This window comes from Acomys minous (genome assembly GCF_964271855.1).
Source record: "Acomys minous genome assembly, chromosome: 13".
NCBI classification, from domain to species: domain Eukaryota; kingdom Metazoa; phylum Chordata; class Mammalia; order Rodentia; family Muridae; genus Acomys; species Acomys minous.
In genome coordinates, this window is record NC_140495.1 from 21,819,778 (window position 1) to 21,839,294 (window position 19,517).

Consider the following 19,517-nt stretch of genomic DNA (forward strand, 5'->3'; position numbering starts at 1 on the left):
ATGGCAGCTCACAACTGTCTAACTCCAGTTCCAGGAAATCTGACACCCTCACACCAATGCACATGAAATTATATTGATTTGTTGTTGTTGTTGTTGTTGTTGTTGTTGTTGTTGTTGTTTCCAAGACAAGGTTTCTCTGTCTAGCCCTGGCTGTCCTGGGCTCACTTTAATTGTTTTTTTAAGAAAGGAAAAAAGCAGGAGAACCTTGAGTTCAAGGCCAGCGTGGACTATATAGTGACTTGAAGACTGTCTCAAACTCCATGAGTTCAAGGCCAGTGTGGACTATATAGTGACTTGAAGACTGTCTCAAACTCCATGAGTTCAAGGCCAGTGTGGACTATATAGTGACTTGAAGACTGACTCAAACTCCCTAGAAAGACCTTGTCTCAAGAAGACAAAACCTAGGGAGATGGCTCAGTGATAGAGCCCTTGCCTATCATGTGATACCCAGCTGGAGTGGGCACGAAGGAGATTATTTGACAGAACAAAAAGGTGAATTGTGATCCGGTGAATAATTCTACCTGCTACACATTTATGGCCATTGTTCTGTGTGCACATTTTTAGTTTCCAGAACCATTAAAATTTACAACAATATAGAACATACTTAGTTATTAAATGAAGATTTTGCTCAGTTGCTCACTGAGCATTTATGGGAACTCTGTGAGTCTCATTTATTCATTTGCAAATGTTGATAATGTTAGTTTTAGAGAAAAAGCCCAACTCTGAGAGTCCCAAGGGACCAGGTCTAGCCACTGCTTCCAAATCCAGTCCAAGGTGATAGTGATGAAGGTAGGAAAGGAGTTTTTATAAAAGCACTGTGGCCATACCAGGAGAAAAGGGGCAGTGTCTTCAGAGAGCTGGCAGCACTTTTAAATTTCTAGAAAAGGGAACAGAGACAAAGGTTAAAGGTTTGCATAACTGAGAGTTTGCAGAGCCTAGCAAAGCAGTCAGTCTTATGCAAACCGTGGTCAGGCTGGCCATTATCTTTAGATGGTAAGCTCTGCTCTTTGGTCACAAGGAAAGTTGTTATTGCCTGTGGAGGTAGTTTAGTTCTTCTCATGGGATATTTATCTATCAGATCATTTCTTCCTGGAATACAAGTCAGAAAAAGGAAAATGGAATTAGTTCCTTTGAGCTTAGAGCAAAGACTGGAGATGCCTGTCCAGATGCCACTTCCATAGTCTAGTCTTACTCTAACTTGGAGTGGTGGGTGCGTTTGCATACTTATGTGCAGAGTTGAACAAGAATCTGACCCAAATTTTAGGATAGCAAAGGAAATAGGTACAAAAAAACGCCATGTTCTTAATCATCCTTTGTGTCATGTACACCCAAATGAAGAGTCAGTGATTTTAGCAAGTACAGCTTCTAAGTCCCTATTAATAATATCTTTAGTTAGCCAGGCTTGGTGGCACAGGCCTTTAATCCCAGCATTCCGGGAGGCAGAGGCAGGTGGGTCTCTGTGAGTTCAAGAATGACCTGGTCTACAAAGTGAGTCCAGGACAGCCAAGACTACACAGAGAAACCCTGTCTCGAAAAACAAAAAAACAAAACAAATACTATCTTTAGTTAAATTGGGTCATCACTGGGAGAGAAATTGAATAAATTAGTTACAAAAGAAAAATAAAAAGGTTTTCATATTCAAAACACTACTGATGTGTTTAACATGTTATAAAGGACAAAAATACCTATGTTGTAACCTCAAAATGCTAATGATCTCCTAAGAGCTGCAGTTATTGTAAGCTAACTTAAATATAAAACATTTAGATATATTTTCTCAATAATCTGCCTACTAAGTGAGCAATGTCCACATTCTCTGATAATCTATTATAATTTTTCACAACCACTATAACCAGAAACTCTTATTGTGGTGCCACATTTTGAATGTTTATTAAGATCTCTTCCTATATTGTCTCCTATGGGAAAAAAGGAGACAGAGAGTGGGTACGGATAATCCTCCCAATCTTGGCATAGGCCCCTGGTGACATCCTCAACCTAACACAGAAGCCAGGCACTAAATGACCTTCCTACGTTGTTGTTTTTCTTTTCTTTTTTGGGGGGGCGGGGGTTGTTTGTTTCGTTGGTTGGGTTTTTTTTTTTCTCTCTCTCTCTCTCTCTCTCTTGTTTTCTTTTGTCTCTTTTAAAATGTGGACTGGAATCAGAATGTGATTTAAGATACCATCTTAAAACATTATTTTAAAAAATTCCAATATCAAAAACTAGAATAGAATGTTATGAGATTTCTGCTTGATGGCTTTGTGCAATAGGCCGTATCTCCTTGCTTGGTTAGTGGCTTGTCCTTCCTCTTTTAATCTTCTTCCCATTAATTGCTTTAAGACAGGAATTGGCTGCCCTTTGCTATGAAACGCTAGACAGTAAATATTTTAGGCATTGTATGTGATGGAATTATTGTTATCTTGTGTGTGTGTGTGTGTGTGCGCGCGCGCACTTAAACAATCCTTTAAAAATGTTAAACTAGGGTCTGGAAAGATGGTTCAGTTGGTAAGTTTCCTGTACAATCATGAGGACCTTTGGTTTGGTTTGGTTTGGTTTGGTTTGGTTTGGTTTGGTTTAACTTTTTACAATTTTATTTATTCACTTCATATCCTGGTGGTAGCCCCATCCCTCCTCACCTCCTAGTCCCATCCTCCCTCCCTCTTCCTCATCCCCCTTCCCTATTCCTGAGAAAAGGGGAGCCCCCCCCAATGCCTTCCACCCCAGCTCATCAAGCAGAACCAGGACTGAGCATGTTCTCTTCCCCTGTGGCCTGGCAAGGCAGTCCAGCCAGGGGGGAGTAATCGAAAAGCTGGTAACAGAGTCCATGTCAGAAAGCGCCCGCCCCCTCACCAGAGAACCTACATGAAGCCTGAGCTGCCCATCGCTACGTCTTTGTAGGAGGCCTGGACAGTCCTTGGTTGGTGCTTCAGTCTCCACAAGCCCCTCTGAGCACCAGTTAGTTGGCTCTGTTGGTCTTCTTGTGGAGCTCTGTCCCCTCCAATGAGGACCTCATTAGCACTCACATAGAAAGTCTGGTGTGGCGGTACATGTCTATAACCATGATGTGGGTCACAGAGCAGCAGATCCTGGGAGCCAGCTCACTAGCCCACCAGCCTAGCCAAAATGGTGAGCTTAAAGTCTGTGAGAGCCTCTGTCTCAAGATAAAGTAAGACAGTTGTCATCTTCCTCTGGCCTCCACATATGCTCACATGGAAACACACACACCCTCACTCATGTGTACATACACACATATGCCACACGTACCACACAGACAAAATGTTAGACTAATCTTAGAGCCAAAAACAGACACTGAATCAGATTTAGCCCATGAACTATAATTTGTCAGCTCTTGTTTTTTAGCAAATAGAAAGTATAGTGAATTTTTTAAAAGTGCTCTTATCACCTACCACTGAGCCTTGTCAGGTCTCAGGGATTTGTTTCAGACTTTTGCAATGGCGGTTTCTGTTTGATTTGGTTACTCATTTTTGTTACTGTTTCTTAGTCTAGACAGAGTCTGTCTTAAGCACCGTCTGTGCTCAGGCAGGCCTTGAACTTGCAATCCTCTTGCACTAGCTCCCTGGACAGGTGTAGTTACAGGCCTGCTACCAGACCTGACTGTTTAGTGTTTTCATTAGCATCTTGATCTTTCAAAAATTATCTTAGATACAGTAAAACTTATAGGTAAGAGAGTCCATGTCAGAAAGAGCCCTGCCCCCTTACCCCTCCTTTGCTAGTTTCTCCTTTTTCCAGAAGTTTCTACTATTCTGAGATTATCTACTGCTGCATGCTTTCATACAATTCTGCTTTCCATAGGTTTTCTGTTGTTCTGTTTTATTGGTCTATTTGTTTGTTTTCTTGCATAAACTATCCAGGCTTTCTGCTGATAAGCTACATTCCCAGCCTTTTTGGTTTTTTTTCCCAGTCAGTCTTGCTGTATATGTCAGGCTAGCCTAGAACGTGTCCTGCTCATGTCTTAGTCCCCTAAGTACTAATATATATATATATATATATATATATATATATATATATATATATATATATAATAAAAATGTGCAACCGTGGTTGGCCTGTGATTTCTTTAAAGAACAATTTGAAAATTATGTCATTGTTGTTATTGTTGCTGCTGCTGCTGCTGTTGCTGTTGTTGTTTTAGACAGCTGAAAACCGTCCAGTTATTGAAAGCATTTTAATTAATGGCCATGTAGGCAGTTAATGACACTGATGATGATATATAAAAGGATGGAGTTGACAGTGTTACCTATCATTAATGTTTTAATATGTATTCAAAATAATTTTCCAAGAGTATGTGTTGACCAGATAAAAATGAAATTCAAGCTGCTGTTGTGAAAGAAAGCCAAAAAGAAAATCCTAAGAGGATATTCAGAAAGTGGATGTTGGCATACACCAGGGGTCAGCCACTTAAGGCCCTTGGGCTAAATCCACCCTGCTGCTGCCAGGACCATAACCACGCCTGCTCATTAAATAATCTATGGCTGCTTTTGTGTGTTCTACCTGCTAATCTGTAGTTGTGGCAGAGATCCTTAAGCCTACAGTATTTATTTACTGCATGGGCATTTATAGAGATAGTTTGTTGACTCCTGTCTGGATAGGATTTCACAGTAAATCTACAGAGCCAAGTTTTGATACTGTTCAGTGTTCTGCTTTTCTGCTTTGTTGAGCAACTTTAGCATCTGAGACAGGAGAGACCTTTTGTTTGTTTGTTTGTTTGTTTGTTTTTGTTTTTCGAGACAGGGTTTCTGTGTATCCTTGGCTGTCCTGGACTAGCTTTGTGGACCACACTGTCCTCGAACTCTCAGTGATCTGCCTGCCTCTGCCTCCCGAGTGCTGGGATTAAAAGTGTGCACCACCATGCCCGGCCCAGGAAAGACAGTTTTCAAAAGTAGATTTTTGCCCAGAGTAACACGGATAGCTGTTTTCCCTAATCTTCCCTCCCTCAGCCCCGCACCTGTCACAATGGCACTCACACACAGTCACTGGCTAACACATGACACTTGAGGATATGCTTTTCTATAAAGCCTCTATATAACAGGAAGTAACTTTGTAGGTTCAAGAATAGCTGATAAATGCAGATGACTATGCAAGGGAGTCAAACACGACTAACAACAGCCCACAGAGAAGGGAGGGTGATCTAGCTACTGTCTGCCAAGGTTAAATAATTATAAATAAATTACTATGCTGAGGCTATTTTTAATATTTAATGTGGAGGATAATGGCATAGTTTTATTAAAAAGTAAGTACTAAAAAGATTTACATACTTAGGTAATACTCTGTGAGCGCACACGCGTGTGTGTGCGTGTGTGTGTCTGTGTCTGTGTGTGTCTGTGTGTGTTAGAGTGTGCGTGTGTGTTGGGGGTTTGCATGTGCATGTGGAAACCAAAGGTCAGCATCTGGTATCTTCTTTATCTCTTCCCACCTTATTTTTTAGATGAGATCTCATGGAACCCAGAGCTCACTGATTCACTAGACTAGCTCGCTAGTGAGTTCTCTGCCCCCGATGTAGCAGCACTAGTGTTGTAGTCACACCACCATGTCCCGTCCAGCTTTTATGTGGGTGCTGGAGAGCTGAGCTCAGGTCCTCACGCTGGTACTGCAGGTGCTGGACTGACTGACTGTCTCCCCAGCCCCATTAAATCATACCTTAATACTACTTCATTGCTACCAGCAGATGGCATCACAGCCATCTTGGGCCTCTTTAGCTTAATGGGGCAACAGCATGTTAATCATAACTCAAAGGTTAAAAAATAAGCCCTAGCCTCCTTTTATTTTTTATTTATTATTATTATTATTATTATTATTATTATTATTATTATTTGGTTTTTTGAGACAGAGTTTCTCTGTGTAGCCTTGGCTGTCCTGAACTCGCTTTGTAGACCAGGCTGGCCTCGAACTCACAGCGATCCGCCTGCCTCTGCCTCCCAAGTGCTGGGATTAAAGGCGTGTGCCACCACGCCCGGCCTAGCCTCCTTTTATAAACATTTTAAAATTTAACTTTAATAAAAGTGTCAAAACTGTAAATCTACTGAAGCCTGACAACTTAGCATGCCTAGATTTAAAAAGTACAGTTGGGCTCAGCAAGTTGTTCAGTGCTTGTCTAGTGTGTCCATTCCTAGCACTGGAAGGAAAAATGGAGGGGAGAAGTACAAGTCAAAATCTTAACCTGATTTTAATTAGTTTTATAATTTGAAACTATTGTCAGTACATTGCCAAGCACAGATTTCAGGAATGTGGTGAAGATTATTTACAGCTAGCACATTGGTTTTGTATACTCACTATACACCAAAACCTATATCAGTAGCAGACACTCAGTGAGCACCCATGTGCTAGTTTGGTTTCTGTTGCTATAATAAACATTAACTACAACCAACTGGGGAGGAAAGGTATTTTTACATCGTAAATGTTAGAATCCAGCATCCAGGGACTCCAGGGACAGAGCTCAAGCAGGAACCTAGAGGCAGGCACTGAAGCAGAGGCCACAGGGGAATGTGGCTTACTGACATGCTATCCACTTTCATATACAACCCTGGAGCTCTTGCCCAAGGATCGAACTGCCCACAGGGGCCTATTAATCAAGAAAACACCCTACACGCTTGCCTAAAAGCCAGTCTGATGAAAGCAATTCTCAACTGAAGGTCCCTCATATCAAGTGACTCTAGTTTGTGTGACATTGGCAAACTCTAACCTGTGTGGCCCAATATATATTTGAGGCATTTATTAACAAGGTTCAACTTTTTTAGAGGCTTTGTATACATCTGTAGTGTTTTCATTAATTCCAGCACTTGGGAGGCAGAGTCAGGCGGATCTCTGAGTTCCAGGACAACCAGGCCTACACAGAGAAACCCTGTCTTGAAAACCAATGAGTCAATCAATCAATATAATTTTTTCAAAGTTCTTCAGAAGATTCTAGTATTACATCCAGGCTTGAACTCCCAAAAGTCTTTCCTAATATGACCATCTATAGAAAGTACATAAAATTGTCTGTATTGATTACAAGCTTATTTATTCTGTGCCCTAAGTTTCTCCACTTCATAACAATTGCAAGTTATGAATCAGAGTCCTTCTATTTCCTCTGAGAGTCCCAGAAAACAATGCTGACTTTAGGCTAAAAGTGATGATGCAGTCTCCTCTCACAGATCTTCTCTTGAAGCCCACCGTGCTTTGACATCCTTATGGCTCCGCCAGCTCTTGTCCACAAGCAGTGCTTGTTGTCCTTAGTACACTCTTTACCACCACTCCCAGCCTTGTTTTGATGCAGGTGAATTTAACTCTCATCCTAGGTTCCAAAGATCATGTTATCCCCTGAGTACTTGGGTGCAGTTAGTGGTTGGTGGGTGAAGGGAAACATTTTTTGCAGTGGTATAGCTATGGATAATGTGCTCATACATACACCTGATAACCAGTCTTGGGCTGGATGTGTGGTACACACCTTTGATCCCAGCTCTCTGTACATAGTGGAAGGCACATCTCTCTTAGTTCAAAGTCAGCCTGGTCTACATAGTAAGTTCCAGGCCAGCCAGAGCTACACAGTGAGTCCCTCTATCCAAAAAAAGGTTTTTTTAAAATCCATATTGTCTCCTCTCCACCTCTTTCCTGCCTGCCTGCCTGCATCTGTTTAAAGTGTCAGTGAAATGGAAACCTGTTCCTTTGCTGACGGTGGGGGCTTGTTTGTCTTGTTTTGAGATAGGGTCTCACTAAGTTGCCCAGGCTTTGAGCTCACGTAGCACAGCCAGGCCTCACCCTCGTGGTGCTCTTGCTCCAGCTTCCTGGCAGCTGAAACAACACGTGTGTGCTACCATGGCCAGGTTGAATTAATGTTTAATTTTCCCCAAAACAGCCAGCTTCCTTTTGTTACTCAACAGTATAGTGCTGATCTACCACAGCCTCCTCTCATCTATATAACTTCTTTCCTCTGGTGTCTTCTGAGCAGAATCCTTTTGACCCACTCTCTGCTGTCTTTCTGCAATTGCTTCTGACACCACCACATGGATTCTCAACACCTAAGCTGATTCCCTGGCCTTGCAGCATTGTGTTTCTATTATGCAGATTTGTACAGTTTTTGCTGCCTGGATCATCCCAACAGCCTTCCTAACTGGAAGTGCTTGGCAAATGTTATCTTGGTCTCCATAACCATTTTCACTGAGGCTAGTGAGTGACTGTAAATTGCTAAGTGTACAAAAAAAAAGGCTTGACTTATTCTGGCATAACATTGTTTATAAGCAACAAACATCATTTTGGTGGCAGGAGTGTTGGTTGGTTGGCTTGGGGGTTTTGTGTGTTTTTGTGGTCTCTTTTTTTGTTTGTTTGGTGTGTGTGTGTGTGTGTGTGTGTGTGTGTGTGTGTGTGTGTGTGTGTGTCTTTCTCCAGTCCAGGGCCTTGTGCATTCTAGGGAAGCACTCTACCACTAAGCCACAAGCGCAGCCCCTAGCATTGCACATTGCACATACAATACTGTTTGGCATTAATATGTAAATCAAAGTAAGTGACTTAGTTTTTCACTCAATCTTCCATTTTTTTTTAAAGCAGCCCATTCTTAATACATTGCCCAAAGCTGAATCTTTTCCAGAGATAATTAAGGTTATATATCACTGTCTTACTTTCCAAAGAGAGAAGGTCAGAGAATTATAAGATTAGAAAATTGTTTTTAAAACAATTCTGAGTTTCAGACTAAGCCTTATAGGATGAATTCTATGACAGGGAATGTGTTGGGACTCACATACAGTTTTATTCCCCTTTACTTACTTACCTTCCTTTGGTGCATATCTGTTCCTCCAAACTTAGTACTGTTCTCCTGGTTCCATAGAGCCTTTTATGACATAGGAAGGGAATGGTTTTTTTCCTTGCTTTTTTCCTTCCTTGAGATACAGGAGACTATCTCAAAGAAATGCTTTATTTTTAGGGTCTTAGCAACAAAGGCCATCCTCTCTTGCATATGCCTCTGCCAGGAAACCCACAAAGCCCTCACTAAGGAACTTGTCATTTTGTGTCTCTTCCTTGAGTGCTTCTCAGCTTCCCTATTGTGGTGACCCTTTAATACAGTTCCTCATCGTGTGGTGACCTCCAACCATAGATTACTTTGTTGGCTACTTCGTAACTGTAATTTTGCTACTATTACGAATAGTAATGTGAGTATCTGTTTTCCAATGGTCCTAGGTGACCCCTGTGAAAGGGTCATTTGACACCTAAAGGGATCACGACCAACAGGTTGAAAACCATGCTCTAGAACAAGGATTTTTGGGCAAGAGAGATAATCTTTCTGAATTTGAGATCATCTCTCTTGATATATTTTTTGTAATAGCCCAAAAGTAGAAACAGCCCAAATGTGCAAACAATGGGCTGTTATTTAACCATAAAAATGAACAAAGTACTCGTACATGCTGCTATATTCAAGGCCTTAAACCATGTAAGGTAAAAGAAGCCAGTACCCAAGAATGCCTATTCTAGAGGAGTGGTCCACAGGAAAGGAACCCCAGTCTTGGCAGCCAGATCTCCAACTGCCAGCTGAAGAATCCCAGTCATCCTCACAGTAGAAAGTGCTAGTTAGTCTCTCATGTCCTATAGTGTGATCGTTGTCCTGGACACTCACGGTGCACATAGTACAGACAGGACTACCTGTGTCTTCAGACAGGATAGTCATGATGAGGAAAGGAAGCAGATCATAGAGCTTGGTGATGTGTGGACTGAAGTTTGCTAATACTTCATCTTTCCTAATAAAGAAGAGGCCACTCTAAAAACAACGTTCTTAGGTGCTGTATTCCAGGGCGCACTCCTTGTACGTCAGATGCTCAAGTCTTTACTAAGACCAAGCAGCTATAATCCCATGCCTTCTGTGGGGGGAGCAGGGTGGGTGGTAGGTCTCATCATGTAGGTCTAGCTGACCGGCCTCTGCCTCACGAAGTGCTGAGTTTAAAGGCATTCGGCACCACACCTCACCAGCATTTGGACTTTTAACCGTTGTTCTGACCTTAAATTTTCAGAAATACACAAGAAGTAAATGAAATATGTAAATATTTCTTGTTTGTTTTTATTTTTTAAGGGAAGTAAATATTTTATTTAAATCAATTGTCAAATCACAATTTATCCAAATGAACATAATGCAACATTGTTCTTGAAAGAAGGGCCACAGATATAACACAGTCAAACTCTAGTATCTATCAAAATACCATTTGTAAAGAACAGGACTCCCTTCATTCTGAGTATGAATTTGGTCCAGCATATAAAGGTACAGTCAAAAAAGTACAGCAGATTCCTTCTGCAAGGAAAGCATCTCACAGCCTTAGGCACACTCATCTATCCATATCATTAAAAGATGGGGGCTCAGTCTGCCACTAAGGAGACTTCTGTCCATCCTGGACTGATTAGTTGTCTTGTTTTTCAATTCACCATTGTCCTACAAAGCAAAGAGGGGAAACTAAGAAACTTCATTATCTTCTCTGTCTTCATGCCCAACACAGCATCTGGCACATAGTAACCAGTAAAATATTTGAATGAATGAATGACTTATAATTGAACTTGCCCTGGAGAGTTTAGACACCACTGACTAATAATTAGTTCATAAAATTTTACAAATATTAGCTCTTTTGCCTGAATGTGATTAAGCCTGATAGTCAATAGAGAAGCAACTACATTTACATATAGAAATTTGTATCTTAAATATTTTAATTTTTACATTTGTTTATTGTATATACACACACACACACACACACACACACACACACACACTCACATTTTTAGAGTCTTTATGGTGTTTTATATTTTCTAGAAGTAAAAAAAAGTCCTGATTGGTGAGATTAATTAAAAATGAATAGCAAAATATAAATATACATGAGAGAACATTTTGATAATTTACTTATAAATATTAAAATGAGGACAATATTTAATATATGGTAAAATAATGAAATATTTTTATTTCTCTAAAGTTCCTCAAAAGTCTTATAAGCTCAAAATGTGCTGTTATTCTTTTTGATCATCTTTTGTACCCTTGTTTGGTAAAAATTTCATTCATTCATGTTTCATTCACTCAGATGTTTCTCTGTTAGGATGTTAGGTTGTTTCACTTTCTTAAAAACACTTTTGATATTAAATTTTCAAACTATATACAAATCACTTCCAAAAGTATGTTTAATGGTTAGAATAGTCTGCTTTTAAGACCAACAGATATTTTTGTAAATTATCAGTTGAAAATTACTATTTCTGTCATATTTTGGGTGGTGAGATTTGGGGGTATGGAATGAAAAATTGCTTCCCCTTCAGATAATAAACAACTAATCTTGAAATAATAATTTCAAATTTGAAGCTTAATTTGTTTTGTTTTGTGTAAACAAGTAACAAGAGACAAAAATGCTCCACATATTTTTTTTCACCCTGCTCTGAGGATAAAGTATGATGACACTCTGTTCTGAGTGTCAGAAGTTAGCATTATCTGAGAAGTTGCTATTTTTAGGTCCAACTGTAATGTTTCTAATTGTGGTGCTTGGAGTAGCGGGTGCCTTCTTTTCCCAGAAGGCTCTGCATTCTCAACATGTACAGGTCAATTTCACATAACGCTACCTACAGGAAGCAATAGGCCCTTTTGCAGGCTCTGTTTCTAACTGGAATATTATGAGCAGATATTGGGAGTCACAGGCTGTATTCGGGAACCAGCTGCATGTCCGGACAAGCATGGATTGTGGTCCCAGGAGGCTGAGAGAACACAATGATTAAATGTAATTTGTTTGAGAGATAAGAAGAAAAAGTATCTTTCTACTGGCAAGACCGACACTGTCTTCAGAAGTGACCTGACAGCTTGGAAAGTAAACATTCACTTTCCAAAGATGATGATCAAGGAAACATCTTTGCGAAGGGACCCGGATTTAAGGGGAGAATTAGCTTTTCTAGCAAGGGGCTGTGACTTTGTTCTCCCATCACGGTTTAAGAAGCGGCTGAAGTCATTTCAGCAGACACAGGTTTGAAACTTGGGTGTTTCTTTTAAAATATTTTAATTACTAATAAAACTACCCAGTAAACTAACACACAAATAATTTTATTACTCACTTGTATCTTGATATTAGGTCAAGGAATTAATCTGTGTTCTCTGTTCAGCTATTTGCAGAAAGCTATTTACAGAGGGATTCCAGAGGGTTTAAAAATAGAACCCTGGGCCTGGAGTACAGTGCTAACATTTTTATCCTGTATGGAGGGAATCCTGTTTTGCAGACAATAAATAAACTTGCCAAGTATTTACCAAGAATACTAGAAAACTATAATTCCTGTAGAAAACTCCTTATTTGTAAATTTAAATCAGTAGATTTTATTAAGATATAGCTATAATGAACGTCTGTCTAAAAGAATACGGATCCTGATAATATTTATAAAAGCAGAATTTTTTCCTTCACTTATTAGTGTGTGTGCATAATGTATGTGAGCACATATACCGTAATACGCATATAGGCATCAGAGAACAACTTGGTAAAGTCAGTTCTCTCTTCCACCTTTATATAGGCCCTGGGGATCAGACTGGTCGCCAGGCTTGTGTGGCAAGTGCCTTTATCCACTTCATCATCTTGACAGCTCCCTGAGGTGTTTTGATAGAGAGACAACTGTGTATGTCCCCGATACACTGTGGATGTGTAATGAAGCATGGCAGTTTCTTCTAAATTTTAAACAAATGCCTTCCCTAGCAAGCTGATACCGGTTGCTGCCCGCAGTGACTACGCAGTCCGCTTCATTGCTTAAAATCCTAGGGCTAGTGTCTCTCTTGCCACACAAGTTGCCTAACGCGGAGTACAATACAAATCAAAGACTATACAAATGCTAGCCATCCAAATTCCAGAAAGGACTCATAATTTTAGTTATTCTGACCCAGAAAAACTTTGGATTTGGGATGGGGTATGTGATTTTTTTTTTCTGTGCATCAAAATGGTCAAATATTGGAAATATTACAGTGACGATATCAGTGACTGTTCAGAATGACTAAGTAGTGTAATGATGCTGAAAAGCTGAAGGAATTGAGATACTTTTTCCAGCTTATTCTTTTTTTTTTCTAGTCCTATATTGGACCAAACTAGCTTTATTTAAATATGAAAATATGTCAAGCCTGCCAGCAAATGAGGCAAAAATTACATTTTTTTAATCTATGTTTATAAAGTCAATTTTAGTATACTACTTTAAAGTTTAAATTATGTGTCTTCTAGTAACACAATTGCAAGTAAATTAATAGAGTTGAAAGTTTAGAATAAATGCATTCTTTTGATATTTTCTTTATTAACCAATGAATTAATAAATACATTCTTATTAGTCAATTGTTTTGTATTAAGACTTACACACACAACAGAATAGTATGTCATCAAATGTTTGCCCATTCAGTTAGCTTTGGCAGCCAGTATTTGTTCTGAATGCTGTGTTTGTCTGTCAGGACAGATGCACAGTTAACATTGAAGGTCTTGTTCGAGACCTCAGTGTGTGTCAGTACCCACTAGCACCAGTGGTCTCAGTTCTAATGCCACAGTTGCCCTGAAATTAAACCTAACTTCACTGGATATCATACTATTGGAAACATTTTCAAGAAACAGAATTTTGATGATTGTATACTTATAGTTTCACAAGCCTCTTTCTGCACAAAAAAATAAAATAGACACCACACTAATACATAAGATCTAGGTAGCACCTCTGAAGATCTGCCCTATTTCAGAATTTTAAGAATACTTTCCAGTGCTGCTGACTCATACGACTGTGTAATGATACTTGCAGATTTAGCATTAAGGCAAGGAGATGTTTATTTAGGCTAGATGATCACTTTGCTAAATCAAGAGAGGTTTATAAACTTTGGGTTGCTTTACAAGTGGACATGATTATTTATTATTGAATCTAAAGGACTGTGCCAAATTCTGCATTGTTTATAATCTTCTGAGAGCCCCACTGTTTGGCTTTGTCACTCACTGCCTTTCACAAGGACAGATCTGTACTCAGCAGGGTTTGGAACATTTTATCTATGTTGCATTCTATTATTTCCTTAATTCCTGCAATCTTCCAAAGAATGGGGATTGTGGTCTTTGTTTATTACTGAAATTCTAAAGGTTTGGGTAACTCTCGTAAGGTCTAGGAAGCAGGTACTGTTTGCTGTTGTGTTTGTTATGTTTCGTGGCCTCACTTTCTTCTCTGCTGTTCCTTCTTTGACTGTAACTATATGGGATCACTGTTCAAGCGTCAGGAAGAGCAGGGTGATTTTAAAAAGAAAGAACATTTGAATAATACTTTGTGTTCACAGTAAATTAAAAACAACAACAACTTAGGTCTGGGGAGGTAGCTCAGTGGCAAAGAGACCGCCTACCATCCAACAGGACTGGGTGAGGCTTCTTGCATACCCCTCCCCCACAGAACCTAACTATTCAATGACTGTCTTTCCTACTGTATGTAGTGTCTAATACATTGCAATGCTGCTGATGACCCTTGTTAATTTAGAACTCTGCAAAAACTTCATGAAATCTTTTTTTAAATTTTTTTCTGCTAGGAATCTCTGAATTGAACTTAGTCTTCATTGGCATAAGATAAAATAAAATAAAATAAAAAGCAACTCCTAAATGGCTGGGCATATGGGGTTGGTGAGATGGCTCAGCAGTTAGGAACAATTGCTGCTCTTAGAGAGGACACGAGTTAGATTCCTAGCAGCCACATGACAGCTCATCGCCATCTCTAACACCAGTCCCCGTGGATCTAAAGCCCTCCTCTAACCTGCACAGCACCAAACATGTGTGTGTGCACAGACATACACACAGGCAAACACACATACACATTAAAAATAAATCTTAGCCTGGCATGGTGGCATACACTTAAAATCCCAGCACTCAAGAGGCAGAGGCAGGTGGATCTCTGTGAGTTGAAGGCCCACCTGGTCCACAAAGTGAGTCCAGGACAGCCAGAGCTGTTACAGGGAGAAACCCTGTCTCAAGAAACCAAGTAAAATAAAATAAATCTCAAAAAAAACTGACCATGATAGCATACTGCTGTAATCCCAACACGTGGCCGATGGAGGCAGGACGCTACTGAGACTTGACTATATGGTGAGAGGTCAAGGCTAGCCTAGGCTTCATCTGAGACTCTATCTCAATAAAAGAAGTAAGAAGTAAAATAAACTCCTATCTGAATGCTGGTATACCTCCCTGACCGTCTTCTCCATCCTGAGGAGTATCAAGCTCTCTGCCGCCCTCCATGCCCCCTTTCCCATCTTAGGAAGCGTACTGCAACAGACACTGTGGGGGGGGGGGAGGAAAGATATAAACTAAATTAATAATTAACTGTTAAGACTGGTTATGATGAAACTAGTGACCATGGTTCTTGCCTACTACAGCATACCTAAAAAAATGAGTTAAACTTATATCTTAGAGAAAACAGCCTGCTGTTTTAAGGGGAAGTGGCAAACAAACCAGCCAGAAGTTTTTAAAAGTGCTTGTCAAGTGCTGGTAGTAATTCTACTTTGATGAAGTCAAACTAGAAGAGAAAATTAAAATATCCCATATCCCAGATATGTATATTTTCTTTCTTTTTTTGTTTTGGTTTTTTTTTTTCTTCTTCGAGACAGAGATTCTCTGTGAAGCCTTGGCTGTCCTGGAACTTGCTCTGTAGGCCACACTGGTCTCCAACTCACAGATATCTGCCTGCCTCTGCCTCCTGAGTGCTGGGATTGAAGACGTGTGCCACCCAGCTTTATTTTCTTTTTTAAGAAGGAGTCTCCTGAAGCCCAGCCTGGCCTCCAGTTTGCTCTATAGCAGAGGATGACCCTTAGCTCCTGATCCTCCTGCCTTCCAAGTGCTGGAACTACACGCTTGCATTACCACACCTGGTTTTGTTCACTAGTGGGTATTGAACACACTGCTTTGTGAATGGTAGTCAAGCACGCTATGCAGTGAGCTACATTCCCCTATCCCCTCCCTAAGTGTATATACTTTAGAAAGCAGATATGGTCATCACTATATCACCAATACAGACATATATATTTGGGAGGCAGGGTTCAAGACAGGCTTTCTCCATGTAGCCTTGGCTGTCCCGGACTCTCTTTGAAGACCAGACTGGCCTCGAATTCAAAGAGATACTCCTGCCTCTGCCTCCCTGAGTGCTGGGATTATAGGCATGTGCCACCACGCCCAGCTTAGATATATATATATTAAACTTGTTATCACATTCACAAAAAGACCAAGAACAGTCTTCAGAAAGAACCTAACTAATAAAGTTCCAAGAGACGAAGAATGTACCTTCACTCCACTGGCTGTTCCAAAGCCACCCTTGCATGGTTCCTAAGTAACTGTCTGTGGCTGTACCCAACTGTACTACAAGCAGTCGGTTTATGACATGGTTTTAAATGGCCAAAGATAAGAGGGGCATTTTTTTTTCTTATTTTTTTCTATGAAGTTGCATTTGTTTGTTTATTGGCCTGTTTGATGTATGTGTGAAACAATTCAACAGTAAACCAGAATTTTATTTTACTTAGTTGTTCTAACAACAACAAAGAGAATACACTTTAAGATCTTTTATCAGCAGCCACAGGCCCCCAGGAGGCAGAGGCAGCCGGATCTCTGTGAGTTCAAGGCCAGCCTGGTTTACAAAGTAAGTCCAGGACAGCCAAGGAATACAAAGAAACCCTATCTCAGAGAGAAAAATTATATATATCAATCAGCTGATACTGTTCTAGCTAACTGATATTGCTCTTTGATTGTCCTGAAATACTTGCCAACTGATAGATGGGAAAATTACTGCAGGATTTTTAAACCATAAATTTGTGAACAAGTACTGACAAGTAATATGTTAATTTATTTAATATGGAAAACATTCCCTAGAAACATGTTTACTACCCTCTAGACTCCTCTAAAGTGAGCCCTTGATTGCTACTATCTCTGGTTGAAGTTTTATATATTTACACACAACTTCTTATTGCTGTTGAGAAATATATACTGTTTAGAGTTTTTATATCTTATAATCATATTTTTCTTCCAGATTCAAAATAAACCAGAAAAGAAACCTGCAACACCACTTCCACCTGCAGCCACCCTCCCAAGCAGTCCCCAGCCTGTCTCCTGTGTTCCTTGTGAGAATGATGTTGTGAATACACCGTTGTCCATAAACATTCCACAGTTCTACTTCCCTGAAGGACTCCCAGACACCTGCAGTAACCATGAACAGATCCTAAGCAGAATCGAAACTGCTTTCATGGATATTGAAGATCAGAAAGCAGATATTTATGAAATGGGGAAAATTGCAAAGGTAATATAACTACTGCAGTGCCAACATTACCCCTCTTCAGCGCCTCTTTGCTCTGGCTTGAAGCACAGGTTTGGTTTTGATCTTCTTATGATGGAAAGTATTTGATCCTACTACATCTCTAACAGTGGTCCTTTGTCATAGTACTCTTTTGTAATCATGGCTGACCTTGAACTCGATTTACAGATTAGATTGGCCTTGGAATTTAGCCATGTGTCCAGGCTGTAGTTAAGAGGCTAAAGATTATAGTGGCCTGAGAGCTACAGTGAAGCAAGTAGGAAATCAAGGAATGCCTGAGACCTCATGTGCACTTCCACTTGGAAGGAATCATTTTTTTTTATTTTAAAATTTTATTCTTTAAGATAAAGTACTAACTTCTCTTTGTATTTCAGTGCCTCCCCTGTCAGGCCCCAAAATCCTCTGAATGCCTAATTCCTGTTTGCTGCATGTGCCTAGCTCTCTTGCGTGCTCAGCTGTAGACATATTACACTCCCTACTTCTCCTTCGTGATGGATTTCCACTCCTACTAACTTCCCCAGCATCTAGCAAAGACCTCTCTCTCGCCCTATTTGCAAAAGTGCACTTTCTAAGCTTGTCCCACCCTCTTCCCTAGCTGACCCTACTGAGCTTTTTTGTTGCTATTCAATGGATCACAAAAGTTTTTTTTTTATTCTTCCTTCACCCTCTCCCCATGTTAGAACTTATTTGATGGTTCTTAGATGTTTCTAACAAAATCTATACTCCAGAACTAAGAATTGACTTGTCTGCACTGTTTACCTTGAAGAAATTAATCCCCCAAGAACTTACTAGAAGTCATAGGGGGAGCTCAGGTAAAGAACAATTCCTCTAACTTCTACATGGTGCGGTTTCTATGTGCATTATATCAATGAACATAAGTCATATAAGCCAACTCTGGATAAATAGCCATCTACACTAAAGGGTCTCTTTTTGGGGTACTAAGTTTCCTTACCCAACTCCCTGAGAGACAGCTACTGTGCTAGAGGATAGACTGAAGTTGGTAACTCCCCTGACTATGCTGAAGCTACAGAACTGAATATAAAATACAAAATTTAGCAAGGATAAGTAAAATCTGCAAACCAAAACTTCAGAAACCAGGAAAGCTATAAAGAAAGGGTTTTGAAGCATTACAGATGCTAACCAGAAAAAAAAAGATGATCAGATCCTGAGATAGGTTCCAGAAACTACCACCAGATAGGTTCGAAGCAGCTGGAAAATGTCTACCAGATTAAAGCTAAGAACGTTTTTTTTAAATAGACATTGGAGAAGGAAAGCACTGTGATCTACACTGGCTATAGATAGAAAGACAGGACAGTGCAAAGCAGGAATAGCTTTGGGGTAAGAGAGTCATCTGGGTTAGCTAGATTACAGTCTAATAAACGGGGCTGGTTTGTAAAACACACACACACACACACACACACACACACACACACACACACACACACACGTCTTAATTAAGTTTACTAGAACCTCTCAGAACTTTTTTTTATCAGATGTTGACAGCTTACAATTTATGAAACAGTTCATGATAGTTTTCTTGAAATGCTTCAAATAAGCAAATGAGAAGAAACTGTTCCAGATACGGAGCTGGGGGTTTCATGTCTAGAGCGCTTTGTGGTGGTTTGAATGAAATGTTTCCCATAGTCCTGAGCATTTGAATCCTTAGTCCCCAACTCATGAAGGTGTTCGGAAAGTTCAGGAGGAAATATGTCATTGGAGGTGAGCTTTGAGAGTATAAACCCCTCCATCATTTCTAGTTCACTCCCTCTGCTTGAGGTTCAAGATTAACACTCTCAGTTTGCTCCCTGGCCACCACGCCTCCACTCTGTAATCATGGACTCTTATTCTTCTGGAACCATAAGCCTAAATAAACTTCTCTGAGTTGCCCTGGTCATGGCCCTGGTCATATTGTTTTACATCACAGTGTCAGAAAAGTAACTAATACAAAAGACCATCCCAGCAATGAGTACCTCATAGCCACACGCCTGCCGCCTTTTCTGTCTTGAATAAAGGTTCCTGGAATAATCCTCTTCTTCTGAATATTACCAGCCCCTTGACTGAGGAACCTGTTCACCCTGTTCCTCACAGCCTTGTCCTGCTCCACAGACAAGTCTCCTGCTAACTCTCTACTGACTCATGAGAGGGAAGTAGAGCAATGCCTAGTGACCCCATAATATCAAAGGACAGGTAAGCAGAGTAGAGTGAAGGCAGGGAAAGAAAGGTCCTGTGGTGTTGGAAACCAAAGGAAGGGCTTCACCAGT

At 40.2% G+C, this 19,517-nt stretch overlaps 1 protein-coding gene across 2 annotated transcripts in view; it reads left to right on the forward strand.

Annotated features, from left to right (window-relative positions):
- PPP2R3A (protein phosphatase 2 regulatory subunit B''alpha) overlaps positions 1–19,517 on the forward strand; it is a 128,662-nt gene that overhangs the window by 40,561 nt on the left and 68,584 nt on the right. The window contains exons 1-2 of one of the 2 annotated variants that reach the window (XM_084752358.1): positions 11,535–11,954; positions 16,975–17,241. In XM_084752358.1, the coding sequence (XP_084608484.1) occupies positions 11,823–11,954; positions 16,975–17,241 (399 nt within the window). In that variant the 5' untranslated portion in view covers positions 11,535–11,822. Of the gene's footprint in view, positions 1–11,534; positions 11,955–16,974; positions 17,242–19,517 lie in introns of those variants that run through there. The other variant, XM_084752357.1, reaches the window with a different exon arrangement.